The 21,384-nt window shown below is 48.4% G+C and overlaps 1 protein-coding gene across 5 annotated transcripts in view; it reads right to left on the bottom strand.

Moving 5' to 3' along the window:
- Nucleotides 1-1,574: 1,574 nt before the first annotated feature.
- The window catches only part of HOXC4 (homeobox C4), a 59,928-nt gene continuing 40,118 nt past the window's right edge, over nucleotides 1,575-21,384 (bottom strand). For 4 of the 5 annotated variants that reach the window (XM_066369661.1, XM_066369660.1, XM_066369659.1 and 1 more), the window contains exons 2-4: nucleotides 4,606-4,732; nucleotides 3,218-4,435; nucleotides 1,575-2,725 (exon numbers count right to left, since the gene is read on the bottom strand). In XM_066369661.1, coding sequence (XP_066225758.1) covers nucleotides 2,370-2,725; nucleotides 3,218-3,656 — 795 coding nt within the window. In that variant the 5' untranslated portion in view covers nucleotides 3,657-4,435; nucleotides 4,606-4,732 and the 3' untranslated portion in view covers nucleotides 1,575-2,369. Of the gene's footprint in view, nucleotides 2,726-3,217; nucleotides 4,436-4,605; nucleotides 4,733-10,006; nucleotides 10,095-21,384 lie in introns of those variants that run through there. The other variant, XM_066369657.1, reaches the window with a different exon arrangement.

Raw genomic sequence — 21,384 nt, 5'->3', positions numbered from 1 at the left:
GACTATAGATCTTAATTTCTTTTTTAGCCCCTTTCTTTCCACATCTCAGACTTTCCTTCCCAAGCACAACTAGACCCTTTCTTCCTGCCCCAAAGTCAACTGCCTCAAGATGACAGCAGCGACGGTCAGATTGGGCCCCTAATTCACTTGATTACTTAAAATAACTCGAGGTGATTGTTGGTCCTGCTTCCTGGAACTGTAGGCAGCATGTTTTGCTGTCCCCAGGGCACCATTGAGGGAGGAGAAAGTAGACCTACAGGACCAAGTGATTGCCCTCAGCACATGCACTCCAGCGGGTGTGCACACGCACACACCCATGCACTCTACTCCAAGAACCAAGTGGCACAAGAAGAAATAAATCCAGAGCACACAAACAGATTTTCACAACTTGGTCCCCTTGTTGCCTTTCACTCCTGAATTTTGGGAGAGGGGAAAAGAGTATCCCTGGCTCCCCTACACACCCCAGATCTCTTCTTTCTCTCTCTTCTACTTCTGATAGCTCTCCATCCTAAAATTTGGATAAATTGCCTAAGAGGCTCACCAACTGCCTCCTCCACCTTCTCCCCCTCTCCCCCCAAAAAACAAAAATCTGAGCGGGTCTTATTTAGAGCTTGGTCTTCAGGACCAGAATTATTTAGGAAACTTTGGCTTTAATTAATTAAGTAATCTAGACCAGTTTTCTTATTTTGTTTCTTTTTGTTTTCAATTTTTGTTTTTTAGCCCTGAGGAAATAATTTTAAGACAAAAATTTTACATCCAGAGAGCCTTGTTCTAGCCTTCCCTCAACCTTGCCTGGATCTGGAAGGTTGCAGGAACAGTGGTGGTTCCTGCCTCTTCCTATATCTTTTCTTAACACCTGGCAGGTCCACAATAAAAGATAAGGGGGAAATAAAAGTTCTTCATTATCTCCAGGCATCAGGCTTTGAGGCCTACCCATGCAAGGGGCCTCCCAGGCCTCTGGCCTTCACTTCACCCTTCTTTCCAAGTCTAAACAAACAGAAGAGTCATTCTGACAGGTTACTTTGCTGTTTTAGAAACACCAACTCAAAAATCTTTCTTTTAAGGAGAATGCACATGTTGAGGCGGCATCTTTCTTAAGCCCTCATCCTGAAAGAGCCCTAAAAGATGGAAACTTTTCTCCCTCCTACTACCTAAGCTTGCCTTCTTGTCTGCAAATTAGGCAGGCCTACTTAGCAGTGAGAAGGGAAAAGGTAGGAGAGGGAAATAGAAAAGAGAAGGCACTGTGCCTGACTATAGAAAAAGTGAGACCCCCTCCCAGCTCCACTGTTTGTACCCCCAGAAGAGTCTGACTTCTTTGCAGGCTCAGAGGGAAGGGACAGGAGAAATCAGCCCTAATCTTCCACATCTTTTCTTCTGAGGAGCCCCTGAACCAAACCTCTTTCCAAAGTCTTCAAAGGACATTGGAAAACTAAAGTTCAGGCTTAAGATTTGTGTGTTTGCTTAGAGTAAACTTAGGCAACTAGAGAGAAGGTGGGATGTTACCAGGCCAGAAAGAGAAGGGGGATAAAAAGAAACCATCAGACACTGACATAAAACTAATTCACATCCACTGGTTTATTATTGATCACGGGGCATTTCACATCGACACTAAAATTCTTTATTGCAGGTTTTACAATAATCAAAAAATTTGGTCCAAAAACACAATAACCACAACGGGGGGTGGGGGCGGGAAATATTCTACCTATAGACTGCCTCTCTGTACTGAAAGTTCATTTTTATTTTCTTTTGGCTTCTCAAACTGAACAGCCAGAGAGGCTCTCCAGAAGCATTTAGCTTTGTCTGCTGTCTTCCCCATCTCCTCCCAGCCTCCCCCCCACAACAATAATACAAAAGAACTTCATAGCTTTGTTCTCCTTAAAATGACTTCTCTCTCACTAACCTCCCCTGATGCATTTTCAATGCAAAAGGCCTAAGGAAGGGGGTGGGGGGGGGGGAGGGAGAAGGAGGAGAAGAAAGACGAGAATTGGCTTTAAAATCTTTCCTTTTTTCTTTTCCTCATTTCCCCTGAAATTCACCCAAACTAGACCATAACACCTTGCAATATATAATTTTTGCAGTTTTTTTCCTTAAAAAATAAATAACCCCCAAAATGGCCTTAAAAAAAACCCCAGCAGGTACCATGCTAAGACAACATCACATGCTTAAAAGGGACCTTAATAGTGGAAGGGAGAGAAGGGCAGGGGGCTTGTTTATCTGTTTTGTCTGTTTGGAATTGACAAGGGATAGGTGGGAAGAAGAGAAACGAACCAAAAAATATATATATATATATTAAATTCTATAAATAAGAGTCAATTTGTATGTGAAGGGAGGATGGGGGCATGTGGTGGGGGCAGGGTGTGAGTTATGTTTTATAACCTGGTAATGTCCTCTGCCCGTTGCTGCTCCTGTGGCGTGGTGCTCTGGGAGTGGTCTTCAGAAGTGCCCGGGGTGGCTGCCGAGAGGGTGCTAGGCGCAGCACCAGCCGGGGGCGCTGACCTGACTTTGGTGTTGGGGAGTCGGTGGTCCTTCTTCCATTTCATGCGACGGTTTTGGAACCAGATTTTGATCTGCCTCTCAGAGAGGCACAGCGAATGGGCGATCTCGATCCTTCTCCTTCGGGTCAGGTAGCGATTGTAATGAAACTCTTTCTCTAATTCCAGGACTTGCTGCCGGGTGTAGGCTGTCCTCGAGCGCTTGGGTTCCCCTCCGTTATAATTGGGGTTCACTAGGGGGATGGGGAGGAGAAAAGCAAATAGTGGGGTTCAGAGGCAGCAGGTTCCCTGCCCCCCACCCTCACCCTAACCTCAGCTCTGTGGAACAGGAGGAGGGGGTGGTGGCAATAAAGTCATCAAGCTAAATGGGTTATAAAGAAGTTGAAGGAAGCTGGAGACTTTGTAGTGTAATAAGAGGGGAATCCTCATTGTAACGACACTGAATTATTTATGCGCCCTTAGAAAGCGAGCATAGTTTTCACACATACATAACAGATCGTAGCACATGGCTTGGACTGCCCAGAGTAGCTAAGCCATAAAATTTATGGGGGATGTAATTACCCATTCTCGCTCGTAAATCCAGTTCAATTGTGCTAACCCAGAGTCGCTCCTGGAGAGAGAGGGGGAAGGAGAGAAAGGAGGACGGGGGCCAGAGGGGGCCTGGAGGGTGGGGAGCGCTGGGGAAGAGGGGAAGGAGGGGGAGAGCAAAAAGCAAAGTTGCCTACCCGTGCTAACGTGGATTTTTTTCATCCATGGGTAGACTATGGGTTGCTTGCTGGCGGCGCTGGAGGGATGGTCAGGGGCTGGCTGGCTGCAGGCTGGCGGGGCTGGGGACGGGGAGGCGGAGGCGCCTGAGAGAGGCGCCGGCTCGCAGAGCGGCTGTGATTTCTCAGGGTGGTGGTGGCCCGCCTGGGCCGGCCCGTGGCCTCGCGAATTGCCCGGCCCCTGGAGACTGGTGCAGCTATACTGGCGCTCGGGGTAGCTAGGGCGCGGAGGAGGTGGTGGGTACAGCTCCTGGTGGTGATGCTGGAATCCCGATTCCCTGGTCCGGCCGTAATATTCCGGACTGTGTTCAGGGATGTAGCTATTTTGCGAATATTCTTCGCATGGAGGAAATTTCGGATCGATGTAGTTAGAGTCCATCAAATACGAGCTCATGATCATTAATTTCTGGAGTGGAAAATAATTTTTCTCGCTTTGTCGTTTTTCTGCTCCATAAAGCCCTCCTACTAGCTAGCGACCCTGTAAAGTTACTTTCACCATGTGACTCCGCCGGCCAATCACACAGAGCAACCCAGTCCCCGGATAAGGAACCGAATCGCTTTATTCAAAATGTATCCAATTTTTTTTGCGTGTGGTGGTGGTGGTTCTGGGGTGCTGCTGGTGCTGGTGCTGGGGTGGTGGTGGTTGTGATATGGATTTAGCCGGCAGGGGCTGGGGTCCCCCAGTGCGCACCCCGCAGACTGACAGCCCTCCTCTGTAAAAGGAGATGGTAAGCCCGCAGCTCCCTCCAAAGCTTGGGCATTGAGGGGCTGTCGGGATGCTGGGATTCAGCCCCTTGGCAGAGTCTCCCCTTGGGCCTCCGATGGGCCCTTTGGGTCTCAGCTCCTGAGCTTCTCCAAAGGTCTCCATTCATGGCGATCCTGTCTCAGTCTGTGTAGGTCATTGGGCAGCGCCCCTCTTTCTCAGGAAGAGGAAGTTGAATGAGGACTGGAGTGGAGGTTGGATGAGGAGGGACCCAGACTGAGCTCAGAAAGCTCAAAAGCCTGGGTTGCCCCCTATCCAAGGATACCAGAATCCAGTCTCCTTCACCCATACACACTCACCCAACCCTCTGGCCTGGGGCCGGCGAGGCAGGGTCCCAGCTGGACAAGGCAGGTAAGAGGCAGCAGGGTGCAAAGATTCTGACATCATTTCTGGAGGTCTGGGGGTTTGAGCCCCGGCTGGGCTGAAGAGAGACAGGAAGTGGTTGGCAAAAGCAGAGTTCAGAAGCCTTGCCCTCCCCTAATACCCACTGACCCTCCCTGCCCCAGCTCAGGGAACAGAGGATCTCTTCTGCTGGTTGCTGTTTCCACTCTCCATTTTGTCAGGCCTGCTGTTTTCTGACAACTACCTCCAAGGCTGCTTCCTAGGAAGCTGGGGCAAGGAGCAGCGAGATCAGCCAGGAGTCCGTGCTCCCACGATGGTGTCCAGCCAAGGCCTTGGGAGCTCTTCCTTCTTCATCCCCACAGAGGGCAGACCTAGCAAAGAGGGAGGCCTGTATGGATAGAGCCTGCTTCCAGCCAGAGACTGTATCCACGTAACACATGTGTAAACACACATTCCCAAGGGCCAGCTCCAGGCTGCCTTCCAAAAGCTGAGGGGTGAGCTCACCAAGCTGGGGAGGCTGGGCACACCTGAGGAGGGGCGTCTCCAGTTCATTCCTGCCCCCTCCCCTCTTTCTGTTACCCATCCACAAGAATACATTGGTGGCCAGGTGGCAGAGCCATGGAGGGAGAGGGGGCAAGAAGGGCTGCTTTTCAAACCCCCCCCCCCCATAGGGTTGCCCACATCATGCCACCAATTCCGATTAACTGATCCCATAACTCAGAGTTGGGGGGTAGCAGAAGGGAGAGCCCAGGGAGTGAGCTGGGTCCCCTTGTTGTACTTGATAACAATTATAGTTTAAAATCATAGCTTGCCGGGGCTCGGCTATATTTTACTTGATAACAATAAAAGTGACACATAAAGTTAACTGTTTATGTTTTATTTATTAGACTAAATCTGCCAGCGGTGGTAGGAGTGCTTGCCTCGTCGTGCAGCTTTTATAGGGCTGTAAAACGTCATAAATCAGTCTCCGGAATCGCCCGCACTCTTTGTGTCGGCGGCAGCGCAAGGCTGCCGGCCGCTGGCTGCCTGCTCCCTCCTTTCCATGAAAAGTCGTAATGTGATTTTTTTCCCTCTGATTTTATTATTATGATCGCTGCCGTGATTAGTCAATCTACCTTTAATTCAACGCCCTACACTGCCTCCTCCCAGCCCAGCCTGGTTGACACTTGAATAAGTACCTTTTAAAATGGCATAACAACTATTTGAGGGTTTAATTAGAACATATGCAATTAAGGAAATGAAGAGGGGAAAGAGAAAAACAAAGCCCTTGTGAGAGGGAGATTTGAAGGTGGGAGATTCTCAACCTCTCTCTCATCACCTCTGGGTCCCCACTTCAAAATCAGGGCTCACCCTGAAGGCGGAATGAGAGATTCACTGGACCACAGCTGATGCCCAAAGGGGCTGATTCTCCCCCTGGGCCCCTGGCTGCCTTCCTTTGCCAATGCTCAGGCCTCCCACACTCACCCAAAGTGCCTGTGGGAGGGGGGTCCCTGGATACCCTCTCCCCAAGAGGGCAGTGCCCTGACCCCTGCTATCAGGCAGGTGAGGGATCAAAAACTTCATGGAGGTATTCCATCTCTTGGAGAAGATTCCCAAATTTCCAGTTGGTTGAGAACCCCTGCCCACTCCTGTCTGGGATCCTCTTCGTGTGAGGGCTGTCTAGTTTGGTTGGAAGAGGAACTTGAAACTGCTTTATTAATAATGGTTTGCCGTGTGTGAGGGTCTTATTTTTTGTAATTATTTGGGGGGTGAGCAGGAAGAAGGCAAAAAGAAACCAATGTTGAATGCTGATCTACATAAAATGTCTGAATCACTGCCCCAGACTGCCTCAAAGGGAGAGCCAAAGCTCAGGGGAATCTCAGGTAGGGTGGGGGTAGGGTGGCTGAAGAAAAAGAAAGCCTTCCAGCCTCACCTCTAACATCCCTTCCAGGGATGCCCAGGTGACATCCCCACCTGACACGATGAGGCTGTGGCCTCGCTCTTTCTCCCAGCTCTAACACTCACCTTCTAGCAGCCCTGCCTCCATCTCAATCCTTAATTTTTCAACTTTTTACCCCCTTGGGCTTGTTAGGGAGAACTTCCCAAGGCATTGCTCATCCTACTTGCTACTTCCCCAAGATTCTGAGCTTCTGCAGGTGGCTTGAAAGAGTGGGAGCAGCAAGAAACCTACTTTGGGCCAGTATGTGTAAGTAGATACAGAGAGTTCAGATGCCTCCAACTAAATGTCAAGTCTGTCTTTGGTTATTATGGCTAACAAATATATATGCATACATACTATTAATAGGCATTAATATATTAAATGGCTCCTTATGCAGCCACAAATAGGTGGGGTTCTCATTCCAGGTTTGCACAACTAATTCAACATGCACATCCATAATATGAAATCAGGGAGATTCACCCCAATATGCCCACACTCATCTACATCATTTACTAAAAGAACTTTCTTTGGGCTCCTATCATTTAATAGCAAGGAAGTTGCCTATCACATGGGGAAAATAGCAAGCCAGACTGCATCACACGCACACATACAAACATTTTCAGTTACTTAACAGTACAGAAATCATACCCTTTCCAAAGGCTCCTGCAGTTAGCAATGGCTAAGGGGTAGGGGGTGGGCACTAAAGCTTGCTGTTGCCTGTGGTGAAGCCTAGTATCTGGTGCTGCCTCCTTTTGTGCTTCACCCTCCTGCCTCCTGCCTTGCCAACCCAAAGATTTTTCCACCCTAGCTTTGCCCTTCGTCTCTCTCTATCCCAATTTTATTTTCTATTTTTTTCTGATCACCTTTTGCCAGCTTCTAAACACTCTCTAAATGCCCCCGAACCCATCTCCTCTCTAAATCTCTGTCTGGTTTCTCTTTTGGAAGCATGTTTTAGTACAAAGCGCTTCCCTTCTGACACTGCTGAAGAAAAATATGTGTCCATTGTGTACGAGGCCTTATTGTGCCTGGATTACCATACTGACCGTTGGATAACCCATATTCCTCCCCTCCCCAGTAACAAGCTGCCGGCTGAGAGACCTCAGTGGCTCCACAGACTGTGCGGCATTAAAACGCACCTCTCAGACTCCCTGAATTTTCCTAGAGAGGAAAATAAATGGGAGGACCAATGTAGGATTTAGAAGGCAAAGAGAAGGAAAATGAGAGGCATTCCTTTTCTTGTTCCAGAAGGGCAGGATTTTTTTTGGGGGGGGGGGTGATGTATGTATGTGGTTTTTGTTATTTTAGAGATTAAAAATTGCAGCATGTCTCTCTCTTTCCTCTTCCTGAAATAAATTGACTTTTAGATGGTATGCAATCAAATAATTCATTTCATTTTCTTTTCTCCAAGCATCTTGAAAACCCCAAACTAAAGCAAGACTCTTATACCGATTTTCCCTCTGTGTGTGCTTGTATGTATATATGTGTGTTTTGTTCCTTTCTAATGCCAGCAGGCAGGGCTAATGTATGCAAAAGAATATGCAAATGCTTAATTGATTTTTTCCTTAAATCTCTTGTCAGTAAAAGTAATAAATTGGTCTAAAATGATTTTAATAACCCGGATATGTCACCAGAAAATATTCAACCTTTTTTTTCCCTCCTGGAATTGCTTATAGTCTCAAAAAAAAAAAAAGTAATCATGGAATGTTAATTCCCCCCCCTCTAAAATATTAAAGATAAATTTCCCTTGTTTGTTCAGAGACTATAAGCAAGGTCCTCTTGTGACTTTCCCCCTCCTTGACTTGCCTTCCTTGGAATTCAATTTTCTTCAAATCTCGTTTAAAGTGGCTTTTTAAAAAGTGGCCGCATTTTAATATTGGTTAGACAGAGTGACCTGCATTTCACCTCGGGTGTTTGACTTGTTCCAATAGGTCACTGCCATGGGGTTATTGATGGGGAAACGCCATTGAAATTTGTCTCTTCGCAAATGGCCTTTAGATCTTCCAGCGAGTTCAATAACTAGTTATAATGTGGAAGGGGAAAAATGAGGGCCCTGGGCTAACGAATTTGATGTTTCATTTTTATGCTGAAGAAATTGTTAGTTGGAGATTGGGTTCCCCACCCCCTTCCTTGCTCATCCTAGCCTCAGTGATCCCCACTCTTGTCCAAAGCTGCTGGATTATAAACCCTGTAAAACTTGGGCTGGGGTGTCCCTTTTTCCCTTTGATGCATGCTTTAATTCTTCTTATTATCAATATTATTTTTGTTGCTATTCAAAATTCTGACTTAAGAGTGCACTGCTGGAGATTTGTGACCTGGCCTTTCCTGTCAGTGGGGGGAGAACATTCACTTTTAAAAGAGCTAAATGATGGAATGGGTTAGCAAGTATAATTAAACTACAGAGTGACTATTAAAAAAATAAAAAAATAAAAAAATAAAAGAGCTAAATGCACTTTTGAAAGATGCAGGGGCCAGTCTGGCTTTAGGGTAGTTTAAGGAGGGCTACCTGCCCTGGTGCTCTCAGAATTAAGGTGAGGATAGGGAGCTGTGATCCCTTTGGGGGTTGATGAGGACATCTGCCCTCATCTGTTCTTGGTGTCTAAGCTGCCAGAGACCCATGGGATCAGGTACCCAGGGCCAAAGCAGGCAGAGGTTGGGAAAGGGTGAAGATCGAGGGAGAATTCCATGGAGCAGGCAAGGAATCCTGGGTCTCCTCCAGGGTCAGAGACAGGATTCGTGGGGACTTGGTCTGTTAACTGTCTGCCGAACTTCATAAGAAGGGCTCTCCACGAAAACCCAATGCCAAAAGGCTGCATTTTAGTGAACTGGAGAGAGCAGAGAAAAATTATGGGGGTGGGCATAGAGATTTTATAAGGTTCCCTTTTTGCTGGAATTCTCAAGGAATGGAAGAGAAAAGGGCAGGGGAAGAAAGGAAGGTCTTTGTTTTATTCTCCCCAATCACAGCAAAGTTGAGAAAGCCTTGACTTCTCCAGAGAAGCCTCTGTGAGAAATTGTGTAGAGATCATTTTTCCAGGCTGACCCAGCCATACCTGATCATTAGCATTATTAACCTCAATAATAACAAGAACATCGTTTCCTCACAAAACAGAGCTTCCTGTGTGCCTTATTTTCTTCTTTCAGGAACTGTTCCCTTTCTTTCCCTGCCCAGAGGGGCCCAGTTTGCTCAGCCCAAAGTTTCCCCTTTAATAAGCCCACCTGCCTCCTATTCTCTTTCAAGCCTGGGCCCATAGATCCGGAGTCTGAACCTTGATTTCTGGGTTGAGGAAATCAAGGCCCAAGCCAATATCTAAAATGCCTGAAACCAGGGCACCACTTTCCTCTGTCCCCTTAAACCCAGAGGCAGTATCTCGGTGCCACCTGCGCTCTCAGACAAACTTTCCTAGACAGATCCCTGGCACCACTGGGATCGGGAGCAGCCCTTAGCTACCTGCCATTATCCCACAAAAATGGGAGAGTCCATCGGCGGCTTCAGGATCCGCCCTGGGAGAGGACATCCAGCCTGCTCTTCCCAGCCAAGAGGGGATCAATAGCGATCTGTCCTAAACTTGCCCGCAGCCCCTCCGCGCTCGGAACCGGAGGGCGAGTCCCTTCCCCGGGCGCTCGCCCGCCTCGGCCGGCGCCTCAGCCCTCACCTCGGCTCGCACCTCGGCGCCTCCTCGCAACCCCGGACGCCCAGCCTAGGCTCTCGCCCTCTCCCCCTTTTAATTACGTGATTGATTTTCGCTTTGACCGCATCGGGACGCCTCTGCCTCCGACTGGTTTAAATCTTTCCGTACCCTTTTTTTTTTTTTTTTTTTTTTGTCTTTCCGAGTCCTCCCGACGGGCTGCGAATAGAGGCTGAGCCTCGGGCGGCCTCGTTGCGGTCCCGCTGCGGCCTCGCCCTACGCGCCCACGGAACGGTCCTCCCCGGGCCGCGCGGGGCCGAGCCTGCGGTCCCGCCCGTTCGCCCCGGGTCGCTCCGTGCCCGCTCTTCTCGGGCAGAGAGACGGCCCGCGATGGAGTTGCCGCCGCACGCCGGGCCGGGCTCCTCCGCGCGCGGGGAAGGGGTGCTCGGAGGTCTGCCCCGGGGCCCGAGGAAGCGCGACGCCGGGCTCCGGGCTCCGGGCTCCGGGCTCCGGGCTCCGGGCTCCGGGCTCCGGGCTCCGGGCTGGGCGGGGAGTTCCGGCCGCGTCTCCCAGGACCCGGCCCCGCGCCCGCGGCCCAGAAGCTCCCAGAGAAGCAAATGCGGTCACAACTTTCCATTTGCTAAACGCGAGCGGACCTCCGGGCTGGCGGCTCGGAGCCCCCAAACTGCATTTAGCCGGTGGGTCTGATGTCACCGCACAGGCCCCGACAAAGGCCCCTCGGACGTCAGCAGTGACCTCCGGCACCTCCGTCCAGGCAGTTTCTACACCCGAGGGACTGAAGGTGAGGCGAAGGAAGGGAGAGGGGGAGGAAGTTTCATTTATAAGTAGCATAGATTTGGGGTAGGGAGTGGAAGGGGAAGACTTGAAATTTTAAAAAAGCAGCCCCTTCTCCCACCGTGGCTGACTTTCCCTTTCTCGCCTCTGGAAGAAAAAAAACAAAAAACTCTTTTTCCTCCCCAAATCGCTGGTGTTCCGCTTAATCTCTCGTCTATTTACAACTAATAAACACCTCTCTGATTATTCTCCCACGGCCTGTTCATTCTTTGATCCTTTCCAAGGAAGCAAGCACTGAGTTACTATTAGCAGTATTTTATGATTATATTTTTCCCATGGGGAGAGGAGGGAATTGGGAATATCTTTCTCACTGAGGAAGAAGTTCAGTGAAACTTGAAGTCACAACCTTCTCCTCGTCCTCCGACCTACCTACCCTAACCTCTGCTCCCCATCCCCCTTCCCCGCAGCAATGTTGCTGGGTAAATAAGAGTCCGCTTGCTTGGCTATTAGGATTCTGGAGACGTTGGCATCTGTAGCAATCATTAGTCAAAGCCGTGGAAGCCAAAGGAGCCGAGGAGTTGAACAGAAAAAATCTTGGAAATGATATACAGGGGCCGCGGAGGCATCAATCCCGCCGATAAGAGCGCGGCTGCCGGGAGCTGGGCGGCTGCTTAATTGGGCCCTGGGCACCAAGAACAATTGGGGATGGAGCACCTATGAGTCGGGCAGTGACCTGGCACTATTTGGGCACGCTATAAAAATAGTTGGGGACTTGAATATCCTCTTCCCCAAAAGTCAAAGGCCTAGTTAGGGTGGGAAGGAGATTCTCATGCCTCTGTCAGCCTTTCTATCCTAGCAGCCAAAAGGAACTTGGCTGAAGGGACTCTTCCCTTTCTTTAGTCCCCTTCTCTGTAGTGGCTCTCTTAAAAGTTACTGCAGTTTGGGGAACCTGGGCTGGGATTTCAGGTCCCAGAGACAGCCTGGAGATAAACTGTGGTCCCTAGAGTGGGTTTTCAGGGGGCAGACAATTCAGTTGGACTAGATTTGAAGATAGCCTTGGAGATTGCAACAGAATCGCTCACTTCAATAAGCAAAACATTCAAAAGATATTTGTTCCCTATCCCTGTTCACCTGATGATTTTATTGATCAAAGAGATGAGAGACAGAGAGATACAGTAAGTTTAAATCATTCCAGAGGGAGATTTATGCCTCTACATATAGATATATACATGAAACCATCTCTAAACACATGGTCAAATATTTAAGTTTCCAGCAGAGCTGCAGACTGTAAAGCTCTCCAAGTATTCTTCAATATGTAGTTATTTTATGAGTTGAGACCCTTGCATAAATCTGGAAAAAAATGTCAAAATAGAGATTGAGCAACACACACATACTTCTTTCCAAGTGAGGGGGGAAAAAAACAAATATTCATCTAGATGTTTAGAGAGAGAGAGAGAGAGCTGAACCAATACATCCTAACATGTACATCCAACACTATAGAAAGATTGGTAATGTGCACACAGGAATTCGACAGAGTATTGTTATGTTCAATATGGATTTATAAATCCAGAGATCTATAAATCTGCATTTAAATGTGGAATAGAGAGATGTAAAACATACATCCTGTTACAGAGACATAGAGTGATCTATAAATGCATTTTCATGTCTATAGCTACAGTATTGCTCAGCTCTCTATAAAGACATGTGTATTTGTGTGGAGTCCTAGAAATGAGGGTGATTCTTTAGTGCTTGTAGGCTTGGGATGCCCCAGCCCAGACCTCTCTGGGAAATAAGCAAAGGTACACTAGAACCTGTGCAATTGCTAAGAAGGCCCAGGAACTCATATAACCTGTGGCCTCATTTCTCTGGCAGTGGATAGGAGCAGTGATGCCTGGGTCTGAGAATGTCCTGACTTACAGATCCCGAACTGAGATGGAGGTAGAGGGCTCTTTACTTCTTTCCCCTTCAGCTCCTTAACCCCAGGCTCAGGGGAGACCCATGGGAAATTGGGGTGCTTATAGGAGATGAAGGCTCATTAACATTACAAAATGGAGCCATTTAGGTAAAATATGATTTTGTTTGGAGAAGGCTCTGTTAGAAAGAGGTGCAAGAAGTCTGTGGGCTTTCACACACATCCTTGCACTGATCTTAATTACATAAAACCAGTCACAGGACTACAAAATTTCCTCTATTCATATGGTGCTAGATGGGGTCTTCCATATGCCTCCCTCCAACCCCCTCTCTCCATAAACTCTCTCTTATGCCCCTTGCTCTACCTTGTCAAGAAGGAGTTTGGGGCTTGGGAAAGGGTCACAGGGAGACAGCAACCCAGAAAAGAGCAGAGGTCCCAGGAGTCATGGTATCTACCACAAGGCTGAGAAGCTGATTGCCTTGGATGTTGGTTCCTTTTTAGTTGAGGGGCTGGGGGACCAAGGTCTGTGTGGACAAAAGAAAATGAAAGGTTGCTCAATCAATTTTTAATTCTGGAAATTTGAGGGGGGAAAATCACCAATGAACTCTTTTCTTTTTGGAAGTGGAAGATATTGGGAGCCTTGGATTTCCTTTCATTTTTCTTGTTTAGTTTACTTGGGGAAATGGAGGTAAACCCCGGTGGGCTTGGGGACGTGCAATCCAATCTCTCTGGCCAGATTGAGGGAGAGTGATTTACAAAGCAAAACCTCAGATGCTACTTCCTGAGAAGTTACCAGATCAAAACAGCCTCCTCTAGGCTTTTACGACCCAGTCTCTACTCCCACCAGGAAAAGCACCCTCAATAAAACTTTGGCCCACTCCCCCATCCTCTATCCAGAGCAGGGGGAGAGACACAATTTGAAATGAGGGACCTGACCCTTACTCACCACACACACACACACACACACACACACACACACACACACACACACACATCGGGTTTTCTAGCCAGAAAGTTGACTTTTTAAAGAAGTATTTACTAGACAAGATTTTTCTCTAATGTCTGAGCAAAGAATCAGTCATGAAATATTTGGAATTTGAGCCTAGAACAGAGGGCAAAGGGGGGGTTTAATCAGATAAGGGCCTGGCTTCATAGTCTCTTTTTTTAATGCCTCACAACTCAGCAGACACTAAAAGTCACCAAGAGCTTGGCTGCCACCATTTGTGGGGGCTGCTCCAGGGTTTTCATTTTCTAGAGGGGAATGAAACAGAAAGGAGAAAACTGAACAATTGCCCAGGGCTTGAGGGCAGGTGTGGGGAGGGCAGGACAAATGGTCTCCAGGCTGGGTGGATAAGAAGAATGGGGCAGGACCAGAACTGGGAAGTTGATTCAAGGCTGGTTTACTCTGTATAGCCTGAGCTTCAGAACTCTTTCATACCACACTTGTGCACATACATGTACTTCTGCGTGTTTAGGTGCGGTGTTTGGGGCCAGGGGCTGAGAGAAGTAGGAATTTTTCTAAGGCAGAACTCAGTCTGCTCTACTTCTCTGAGAACTGTGGATTATGCAATACTGAAGGATCCCGGGGAAACTGAGCTGACACGTCCCACCCAGCACAAGCAGGCTGCAGATCATGGTAGAAATTTCTCTGTACTTGTGTCAGGTGTGAACTAGTCTCCTCTGTGCGCTGGCTCCCTAGCATGCCCAGAGCGTTCTATACAATCTGTCATTGTAGCATCTAAGGCCTGCTCATCAGAGGCTGAACAAGGTGCTGGATTGCCTAGTGCAACTTTCCCAAGTCCCAAATTTCATCTTCCCTGCTCCTCACATACACACTGATTTCTCTTGGGTGTCTCTGCTCCCTTTGCCCATCAGTGAGCCTTAGAAATAGGAGAGGGAGATGGATTCCAGGGTTCTGTAGGACTCAAGGACCAAGAATCTTGATCACCCCAGTTCCTCAGTTCAAACTCCTTTAGCTCCTGGGGTCCCATCAAAGCCTGTGAAGGAGATATTATCAGAACAGAGACATCGTTTTGGGTTACAAGGACCCAGTAAAAGGGGATGTGATTTTCTTGGCTCTCTAGAAGCCTAGAGAATCTCTAGCCTTACATTGAATCTTTAGCCCAAAAAGCCCTAGCTTAGGATCCTGATTCTCTCCCTTCTGCACCTCAAAGGGCTCCCAGGTTTACAGGCCCACTAGGAGGAGGTTCAGAGTGGTGTTTATCATCTCCATGAAAGACAACAACACAGAATTGAAGCCCAGGACAATGATGTTTCAGGTCAGAAACAGCCCAAAGCAACCATACACAAATAAGGAGAGTCAAGGAGGCAGAAAGATTAGAAGGGATTGAAGAGATAAAATCTCTTTCCAGTGCCTGCTTAGACAACCAATGCCCCCTGTCTTTCCCCAGCTTCATGAAATCTGGAAACTCCAGGGTGAGGTGAGGGTTGGTCTCAGTCAAGACTACCACATCATCTACCAGGGAAAAAGAAGTGTGCTTGCTTTCATTCTAACTCAAAAAAAAAAAAGTCAATAGAGCAGTGTGGTTGAAGGCAATGTGGAAAGTGGGGGCTCAATGGTTTCTGAGAAAAGCTGCAGTTTCTCTGGTTTTTCATTCTAATCCTTCCCACCTGTGGCATGGTCCCCAAATCTGCCCTACCTAGAAGACAAACAAGCAAGAGGGTGCAATCAGAGCCCAGCTCGAACAGGGCTTCCCCTCCCATGCCTGCACCTTTGATGCCTGCAGAGGAGGGCTTAGCATTCTTAGTGGCACAGCCCATCAAAACTCCTGCCCCTTAGTCAGCTCAAGAAGGATAGGAGATCAGAAGGAGAAGGGGAGGAGAGAGAAACTCAAACAGAAAATTAACCCTGGAATAAAGCCCTGTTGACTGGGGGATGAAGAGAGAAATACCTGGTCTTGGACCCATGAGTGGGTTGGTTCAAGGCCCAGCCCAAAAAGTTCAGAAAATATAAACACTTTTGTCATACATTCACTCTCTCTGTACCATCAGATGCTCTTCCTCAGAAACAGTTTCCCCATCCACTGATTGTTCTAATCTGACCCATGTAAACATAAACCCTGAAATTCACACCTTCAGTGGCTCTGTCCTTTGATAGCTATGGGCCAGACCACAGGATCATCACATAGATAACGTTAATGGCTCCTGGAGCATTTCCAGAAACACAAGTTAAAAGAGTTCTCTTCTAATCATCTCACCTGCCCTCAAGAAGATCAGAAGAGAATAAAAACTTGTACAAGGTAAGTGTATAGGGAATAATCACAGTCAGAATTTGAATTTAGGGCTTGAGTTCATATCTGCACTTGCCGTACAGCCTGATCTAGAGTATATATCTATATCTACAAAGCCCAGAGAATTGGGTAGGATCATGAAGGCCAAAATGGGAGTAATCCAGGGAACAGCTTCACAATTTCAGATCACTGTACAATTGAGATTGACTTTGAGATACAATTTTGTTATAACTAGAGGACACAAGTCCTTGACTCTCCATAGCTGGTTCTGGGACACAGGAAGGACGATGGAATAGTTTCAGCATTATTCATCCCCTTAGCATCTGGAATAGGGTGGACCCAGGAGCTATAGGGAGTAGTGGGAAAGGAGGGAGGGAGAAAGCTGAGTGGAAGGGGTAGAGCAAGAAAGAGACCTAGTATTTTGGGGCTGATTTGTTGGTGGAGGCCATATGACCCTGCTTAGAGCATTCCTGATTGGTTGCTTGACACTTCTAGGCTAAAGGCCTAGGAACAAAATTTAAAGCTTTCTGGGTTGTCTGGGGCACCTTGGCACTTGATTGACTGCCTATCTCCCCTCTACAAAGGATTCCCCCCCTACAATTGAAGCATGGGGAGGGGGTGAATAAAACCAAGAACCTCAGGCCCCATTTTATTCGTCCTACTTCCATTTGTATTTGTCCTACAAAACAGCAAAAACTGACTGAAGTAAATTATTTGAGAGGAAGGACGATCTAGATCTATTATTATTGAGATTGGAAGAGGGGATGATATTTTTGAGCCTAAGAAACAGAAAAGGGGACAAGGAAGTCATAGGCTCCCAAGAGACTCTGTGCAAATCTGTAAAACAGAAACACATGTGTACACCACTCTACACTGAGTTGAAGGGAATTGGACTGAGATTTGACCAGGAGTCAGGGAAGCCTGCAAGTTTTGCCTGGGTGTGGGTCTTTGCCCTGTCTAAATTATGGGTTAAAGAATTAGACTCTTGCTCTGACCAGGTGGCATAGTAGGTAGAGTGTCACTCCCGGCACGCCAATGTCCCAGGTTTGATCCTTTGATCAGGGTACATATGAGAAACAACCAAAGAGTGCAAAATTAAACAGAATAACTAAGTGGAACAACAAGTAGATGCTTCTCTCTCTTCCCCTTCCCCCACCTCCCTTTCTCTCCCAAATCAATGGAAAATTTTAAAAAAGAAGAGAGAGAGAGAGAAGTTATAGACCAAGGGAAGAAACTCCCATCTCCCTGCTGCTTGGATAGAAAGTTTTTAGAAACCCTCAAAAACAGACAGGTGGGGGGGGGGAGAGTCCAGGAGGGGCCAGTAATGAGGAAGGGAGAACCTGAGAGCTAACTTTTCAAATGGACCACTGAGGAGAATCCTCTCGGATCCTAACACTTCCCTGGGAAATAAAAGAGTGGGAGGGAGGGTGTGGAGGCTCAGTTTTGGGGAGGAATTGAGGCCCTGAGGAAAGGTGTTGGAGTACTCCACGCCCACGCCCACGCTTGCGCTCCTCACTCAGACAACAGACTGCTAAGTCCGGGCAACCCAGATGCCGGTGTCTTTGGGTCTCTGTCTCCCATCACCTTCCTAGAGTCTGCCTGGGCTCTTTGTGCTTGATCCCTGCTTCTTCCTCAGTGTCTTGGGTGGCAGGAGCACGCTAACAATGTCCTCTCTCCATTTCCCAAATGCATCTCTCCACAAAGTGGGTGCCCAGACGCCCTCCGACTCCAAGGTAGTACCCGCTACTCTGGGAAAGCGCAGATCTGGCTCTCCCTCCCTCTCCTCTCCCTTCCTCTTTTCTCAAGTTGCCCTCCATGGGACCAACTTCTACCCTGTTTTGGAATCCCTTGAGATTCTGGTGGATCCCTTCAAGGAGCCTGAGTTCACATGTTGTCGCTTTCTCTTTCGTGGCTTAACTCTGAGTGACGCACAGGGAGGGGTGCGCACTCACAGGTGTGGAGGACACGTGCCTTCCAGGCCTGATGCCTCCGCTGCTCCTTCTTAGAAACCTGAAGGGAGCCCCAGCCTAAGACTGGCCCCAGGGTGCCATGCCCATTCTGGGCCCTGATGGCTCTGTCTCCTTCCCCAGAACCCACTCTCTTCAGAGCTGGAACCTGGCCAGCCAAATAAAAACAGTTGCCTCCATTTCCCCACCCAGTTACACTAACCTTTAGGTCTCCCAGGCCTAGTTTTACCTTAGGCAAGGGCTACGGGTGCCAGGAAAGACCCCCAACAGCTAGAGGGAGGAGGAGGCATGAAACCACACTGGTGCTTTGGAACCCCTGGGGTTCAGTTGGTCACTTTTAAGATGCTTCTGCCATTTCAGCTCACAGCCTGTGGGCTCAGAAGTCCCAAAGACCTCCTTTCTCAGCCCTTTCCTGGACCAGGAGGGCCCCAGAGGCATTTTTGCGCTTACATCTAGAGTTTACACACTCCTAAAATACCAAACACCCATGTGTCTGCTGCTGTCTTTCTTCCCAACTGAAGAGGGAGAAAGGGTGAGGGAGACCTAGCAAAGCTCTAAAGAACTCAAGCCTTTCTTTGCCCCAGCTGACTCACAGACAGGGGATAAGGAGAGTGGAGAGGAGCGCTGGTCTGGGGAGACAAGCTCCCCTATCTTCCACTCCCAGCGGCTTCTCTTTTCCCACCCCAGCCTGAGGAGGCCTTTCCCTCCCCTTAATGAGTGGGAACTGCCTTCTCTCTTGAAGAGAGAAAATGAGGTAAACAGGATAAAGGGTCAGAGAGACAGAAAATTAACTTACAGCATTCGCCTGGGATTCATTTGCGAAGATGTAACCTCTCTCACCGTCATCCCCAGCGCCGTAATCCCCTCTAACTGCCAGGCCCTCTGTCCTAGCATTAAACCTCGCCAGCAGCTGCGTGGCTGGACAGTTAAGATTATATATGATGTAAATATATTGTGGGTTTGTCAGCTCTCCCTACACCATAAAACTTGGTTTAATGACATCACGTGGTCCCCCAAGAGCCACTCACGGGCTTGCCTTCAGGCCATTCACATAAATAACCTCCAAAAGTTTCAAACTCCTAAATTCACATAGAAGCCATGCTTATTTTTCTAATGCTCAGTTATACTAAAAAGCCCCGAGCTGCTCCTTTGCCCCACCCCACACCCCCCTTTCAGGGTGGGGAGTGGGGAGAGGGTGGATCCTTATTTATTTACTTACTTATTTCCATAAGGACCTGTCGCCTTCGAGGAGGTCGTGTTGATATTTTTTCCTCCTACTTTTTACCTCCTCTCCTCTAATTGCTCAGAGTGGGTCGTGTCCCCCTCTTCCCACTCCCCCGGGAAGGTAAGTCATGCTTCTTCCCCTTCTTTCTTGATGCCAGAGGGGGTGGGTTTCAGGGTAAAGAGGCAGGCTTCATGGTCTCTGTTTGGGACCCAGAAGCCCCTCAACAAACTCCTTCAGACTAATGCTAAACTCTGGTACTTGGAGATTATTCCAGGAGGCTGGCCGGTGGGGAAACCACCTCAGACTCCAAAGTAGAAGCCTCTGCTCAGGGAGAAAGCAAAGGTCTGGGCTGTACTCAACTCCCAGTGCAGGGTTGTGGCCACTGATGTTGCTGAAACAGAGGTTGGGGGCTGGCACGAACCTGCAGACTGTGACAGGAGCAGGGAAAACAGGTAGTAATGGTTGCATCTACCCAAGCCTGTACAACTCAAGTCAGTCTTCCAACTCCTCCAGCGAAAGAAAGGTCCAAACCCTGTGGGAAGGAGGCAGTCATTGCATAGTGGTGCTGGTGCGCTCTGCCCAGCAGGTCTGAGCAGTGTTGCCCCCACCACTGGCAAAGCCTTTGACTCTCCCCCCTGGGGCAGTGCATCCCCTGGGGAAGAAATGCAGGGCCTCAGCATCCAGGGAGGTTGAGGCAGGTGATGGTAGGCACCAGGGCCTCTTTCTTAGTTAACTGCTACCCATTGGAGATGCCAGCGCTTCTCCACGCTTCACCGCTTGCCCAATAGTTTTACTCAGCATGAAAAAAAAATTAAAATAACTCCCTGAAGAAAATTACACATTTTATTTGCGAGAGAGAAAGAAAGAAAAGAGGAGGTGAGTTGGTGCCAGGCTGTCTGCTGTGTGCTAGTGGAGGAGAGACATTTTGGGAGACTAATCTGGTCTGAATGAGTGCAGTATGAAGAAGGGTACAGCAATGGGTGCAGTTCCATAAACATTTAGTGAGACCTCCTACATGCTAGCATGGGGTGAGGAAAGGCTCTTGGGTCTTTAAAAAATGACAGGTGGCTTAAGCAATAAGATGCAGGGAAGTCAGTCCTTATCATAAATCCCAGGAGCATCAGCATTATTAATCACAAATATTCCCCCTTCCCTCTCCTCAGAGCCTCTCAGTTCCTTTCCCTCTTGGCTGCTAGAGCAGCCTTTTAGCCCAGCTCCTGAGCCTCTCCTCCCCCGCTTACCTCAGTGGGGGGGGGGGCTAGGCTTGGCTCTCGGAAATCACCCCATTGTGGGAGGGAGAAGAGGATATGCAGTAAAGTTTTATGGATACTTCCCACATTTGTTTCTCCTATAAAGTACTTTCTCCCCCATCGCATCCCAAAAGCCAAGAGCAGAGCAGAGCTCATTCAACTAAGCCTTCCTCAGGCGCCACCTGAATTATCTGCCTTTTCTCCGTCCTTTTCCCTCACCCTCTCCCTACATAAAATCCCAGATCCTAGATTAAACGTTGGCGAACAGATGCAACTCAGACACTGGTCTATGTAGCTTTTTCCCCCAGCTAAATGCCCTGCATAGCCCTAGGCCCTAGAAGGTGGAGGAAGGTTGGAAGACTCCTGCCAGGCAGGTATACCCTGCAGTTCGCTTTTCCTACTCAACCTCTACCAGAATCTGAGAAAGCTGAGACATACCTCCTCCAAATTCCCCAGCACCCCTCTACCAAGCAGCATCAACTCTTTCTGAGCATCCTTCTAAGTCCAAATGGGACCCTAGGCTGAGGGCTCAGCCTTCTCTCTATGTCCACTGAGGACCCTCAGGGATCACTTAGCCCCAGGAGAGGTCTTCAGAGCATATCGGAGCCACCAATTCCTGAAGATTCATTCTGACATGCAGTGAGGGGCTCTGTCAGTTTAGAGGCTTCAGATCCATCCAGCTGAAGTGGGAGTGGGGTAGCAAGGCCTAAATGCCTTGGACAGCCACAGCATGGGACAGGCCAGTACAGCACCTGGGTGTTCTCCCCACCCCCAAAGGGGGGTCCTTCATGGAGCCAGGGATCAAGACGGGAGCTTAGTTTCACCTCCCTTGTATCAATACCTCAAGAAGCTCTTAAAATTTTTTTTAAAGGAAAGGCTTAACAATTGTGGGCCTCCTCCTACACCTCACAGCCCATTTAGACACTTTTGCCCAATATGTGCCCCAAACAGAGAGGAGCCACTGCATCTTTAGTCCTGTTCTCTTTGTCTTTATTTAATATGACAAAATATAGTTCCAGGAAAGACCTGAAGTTAATAAATAGTTGTACAATAGCAATGGGGCAAGAGGGCACAGAAAGTCG

This window comes from Saccopteryx leptura, chromosome 2, assembly GCF_036850995.1.
Source record: "Saccopteryx leptura isolate mSacLep1 chromosome 2, mSacLep1_pri_phased_curated, whole genome shotgun sequence".
Lineage (NCBI taxonomy): Eukaryota > Metazoa > Chordata > Mammalia > Chiroptera > Emballonuridae > Saccopteryx > Saccopteryx leptura.
This window is presented reverse-complemented; position numbering and strand designations above follow the sequence as displayed.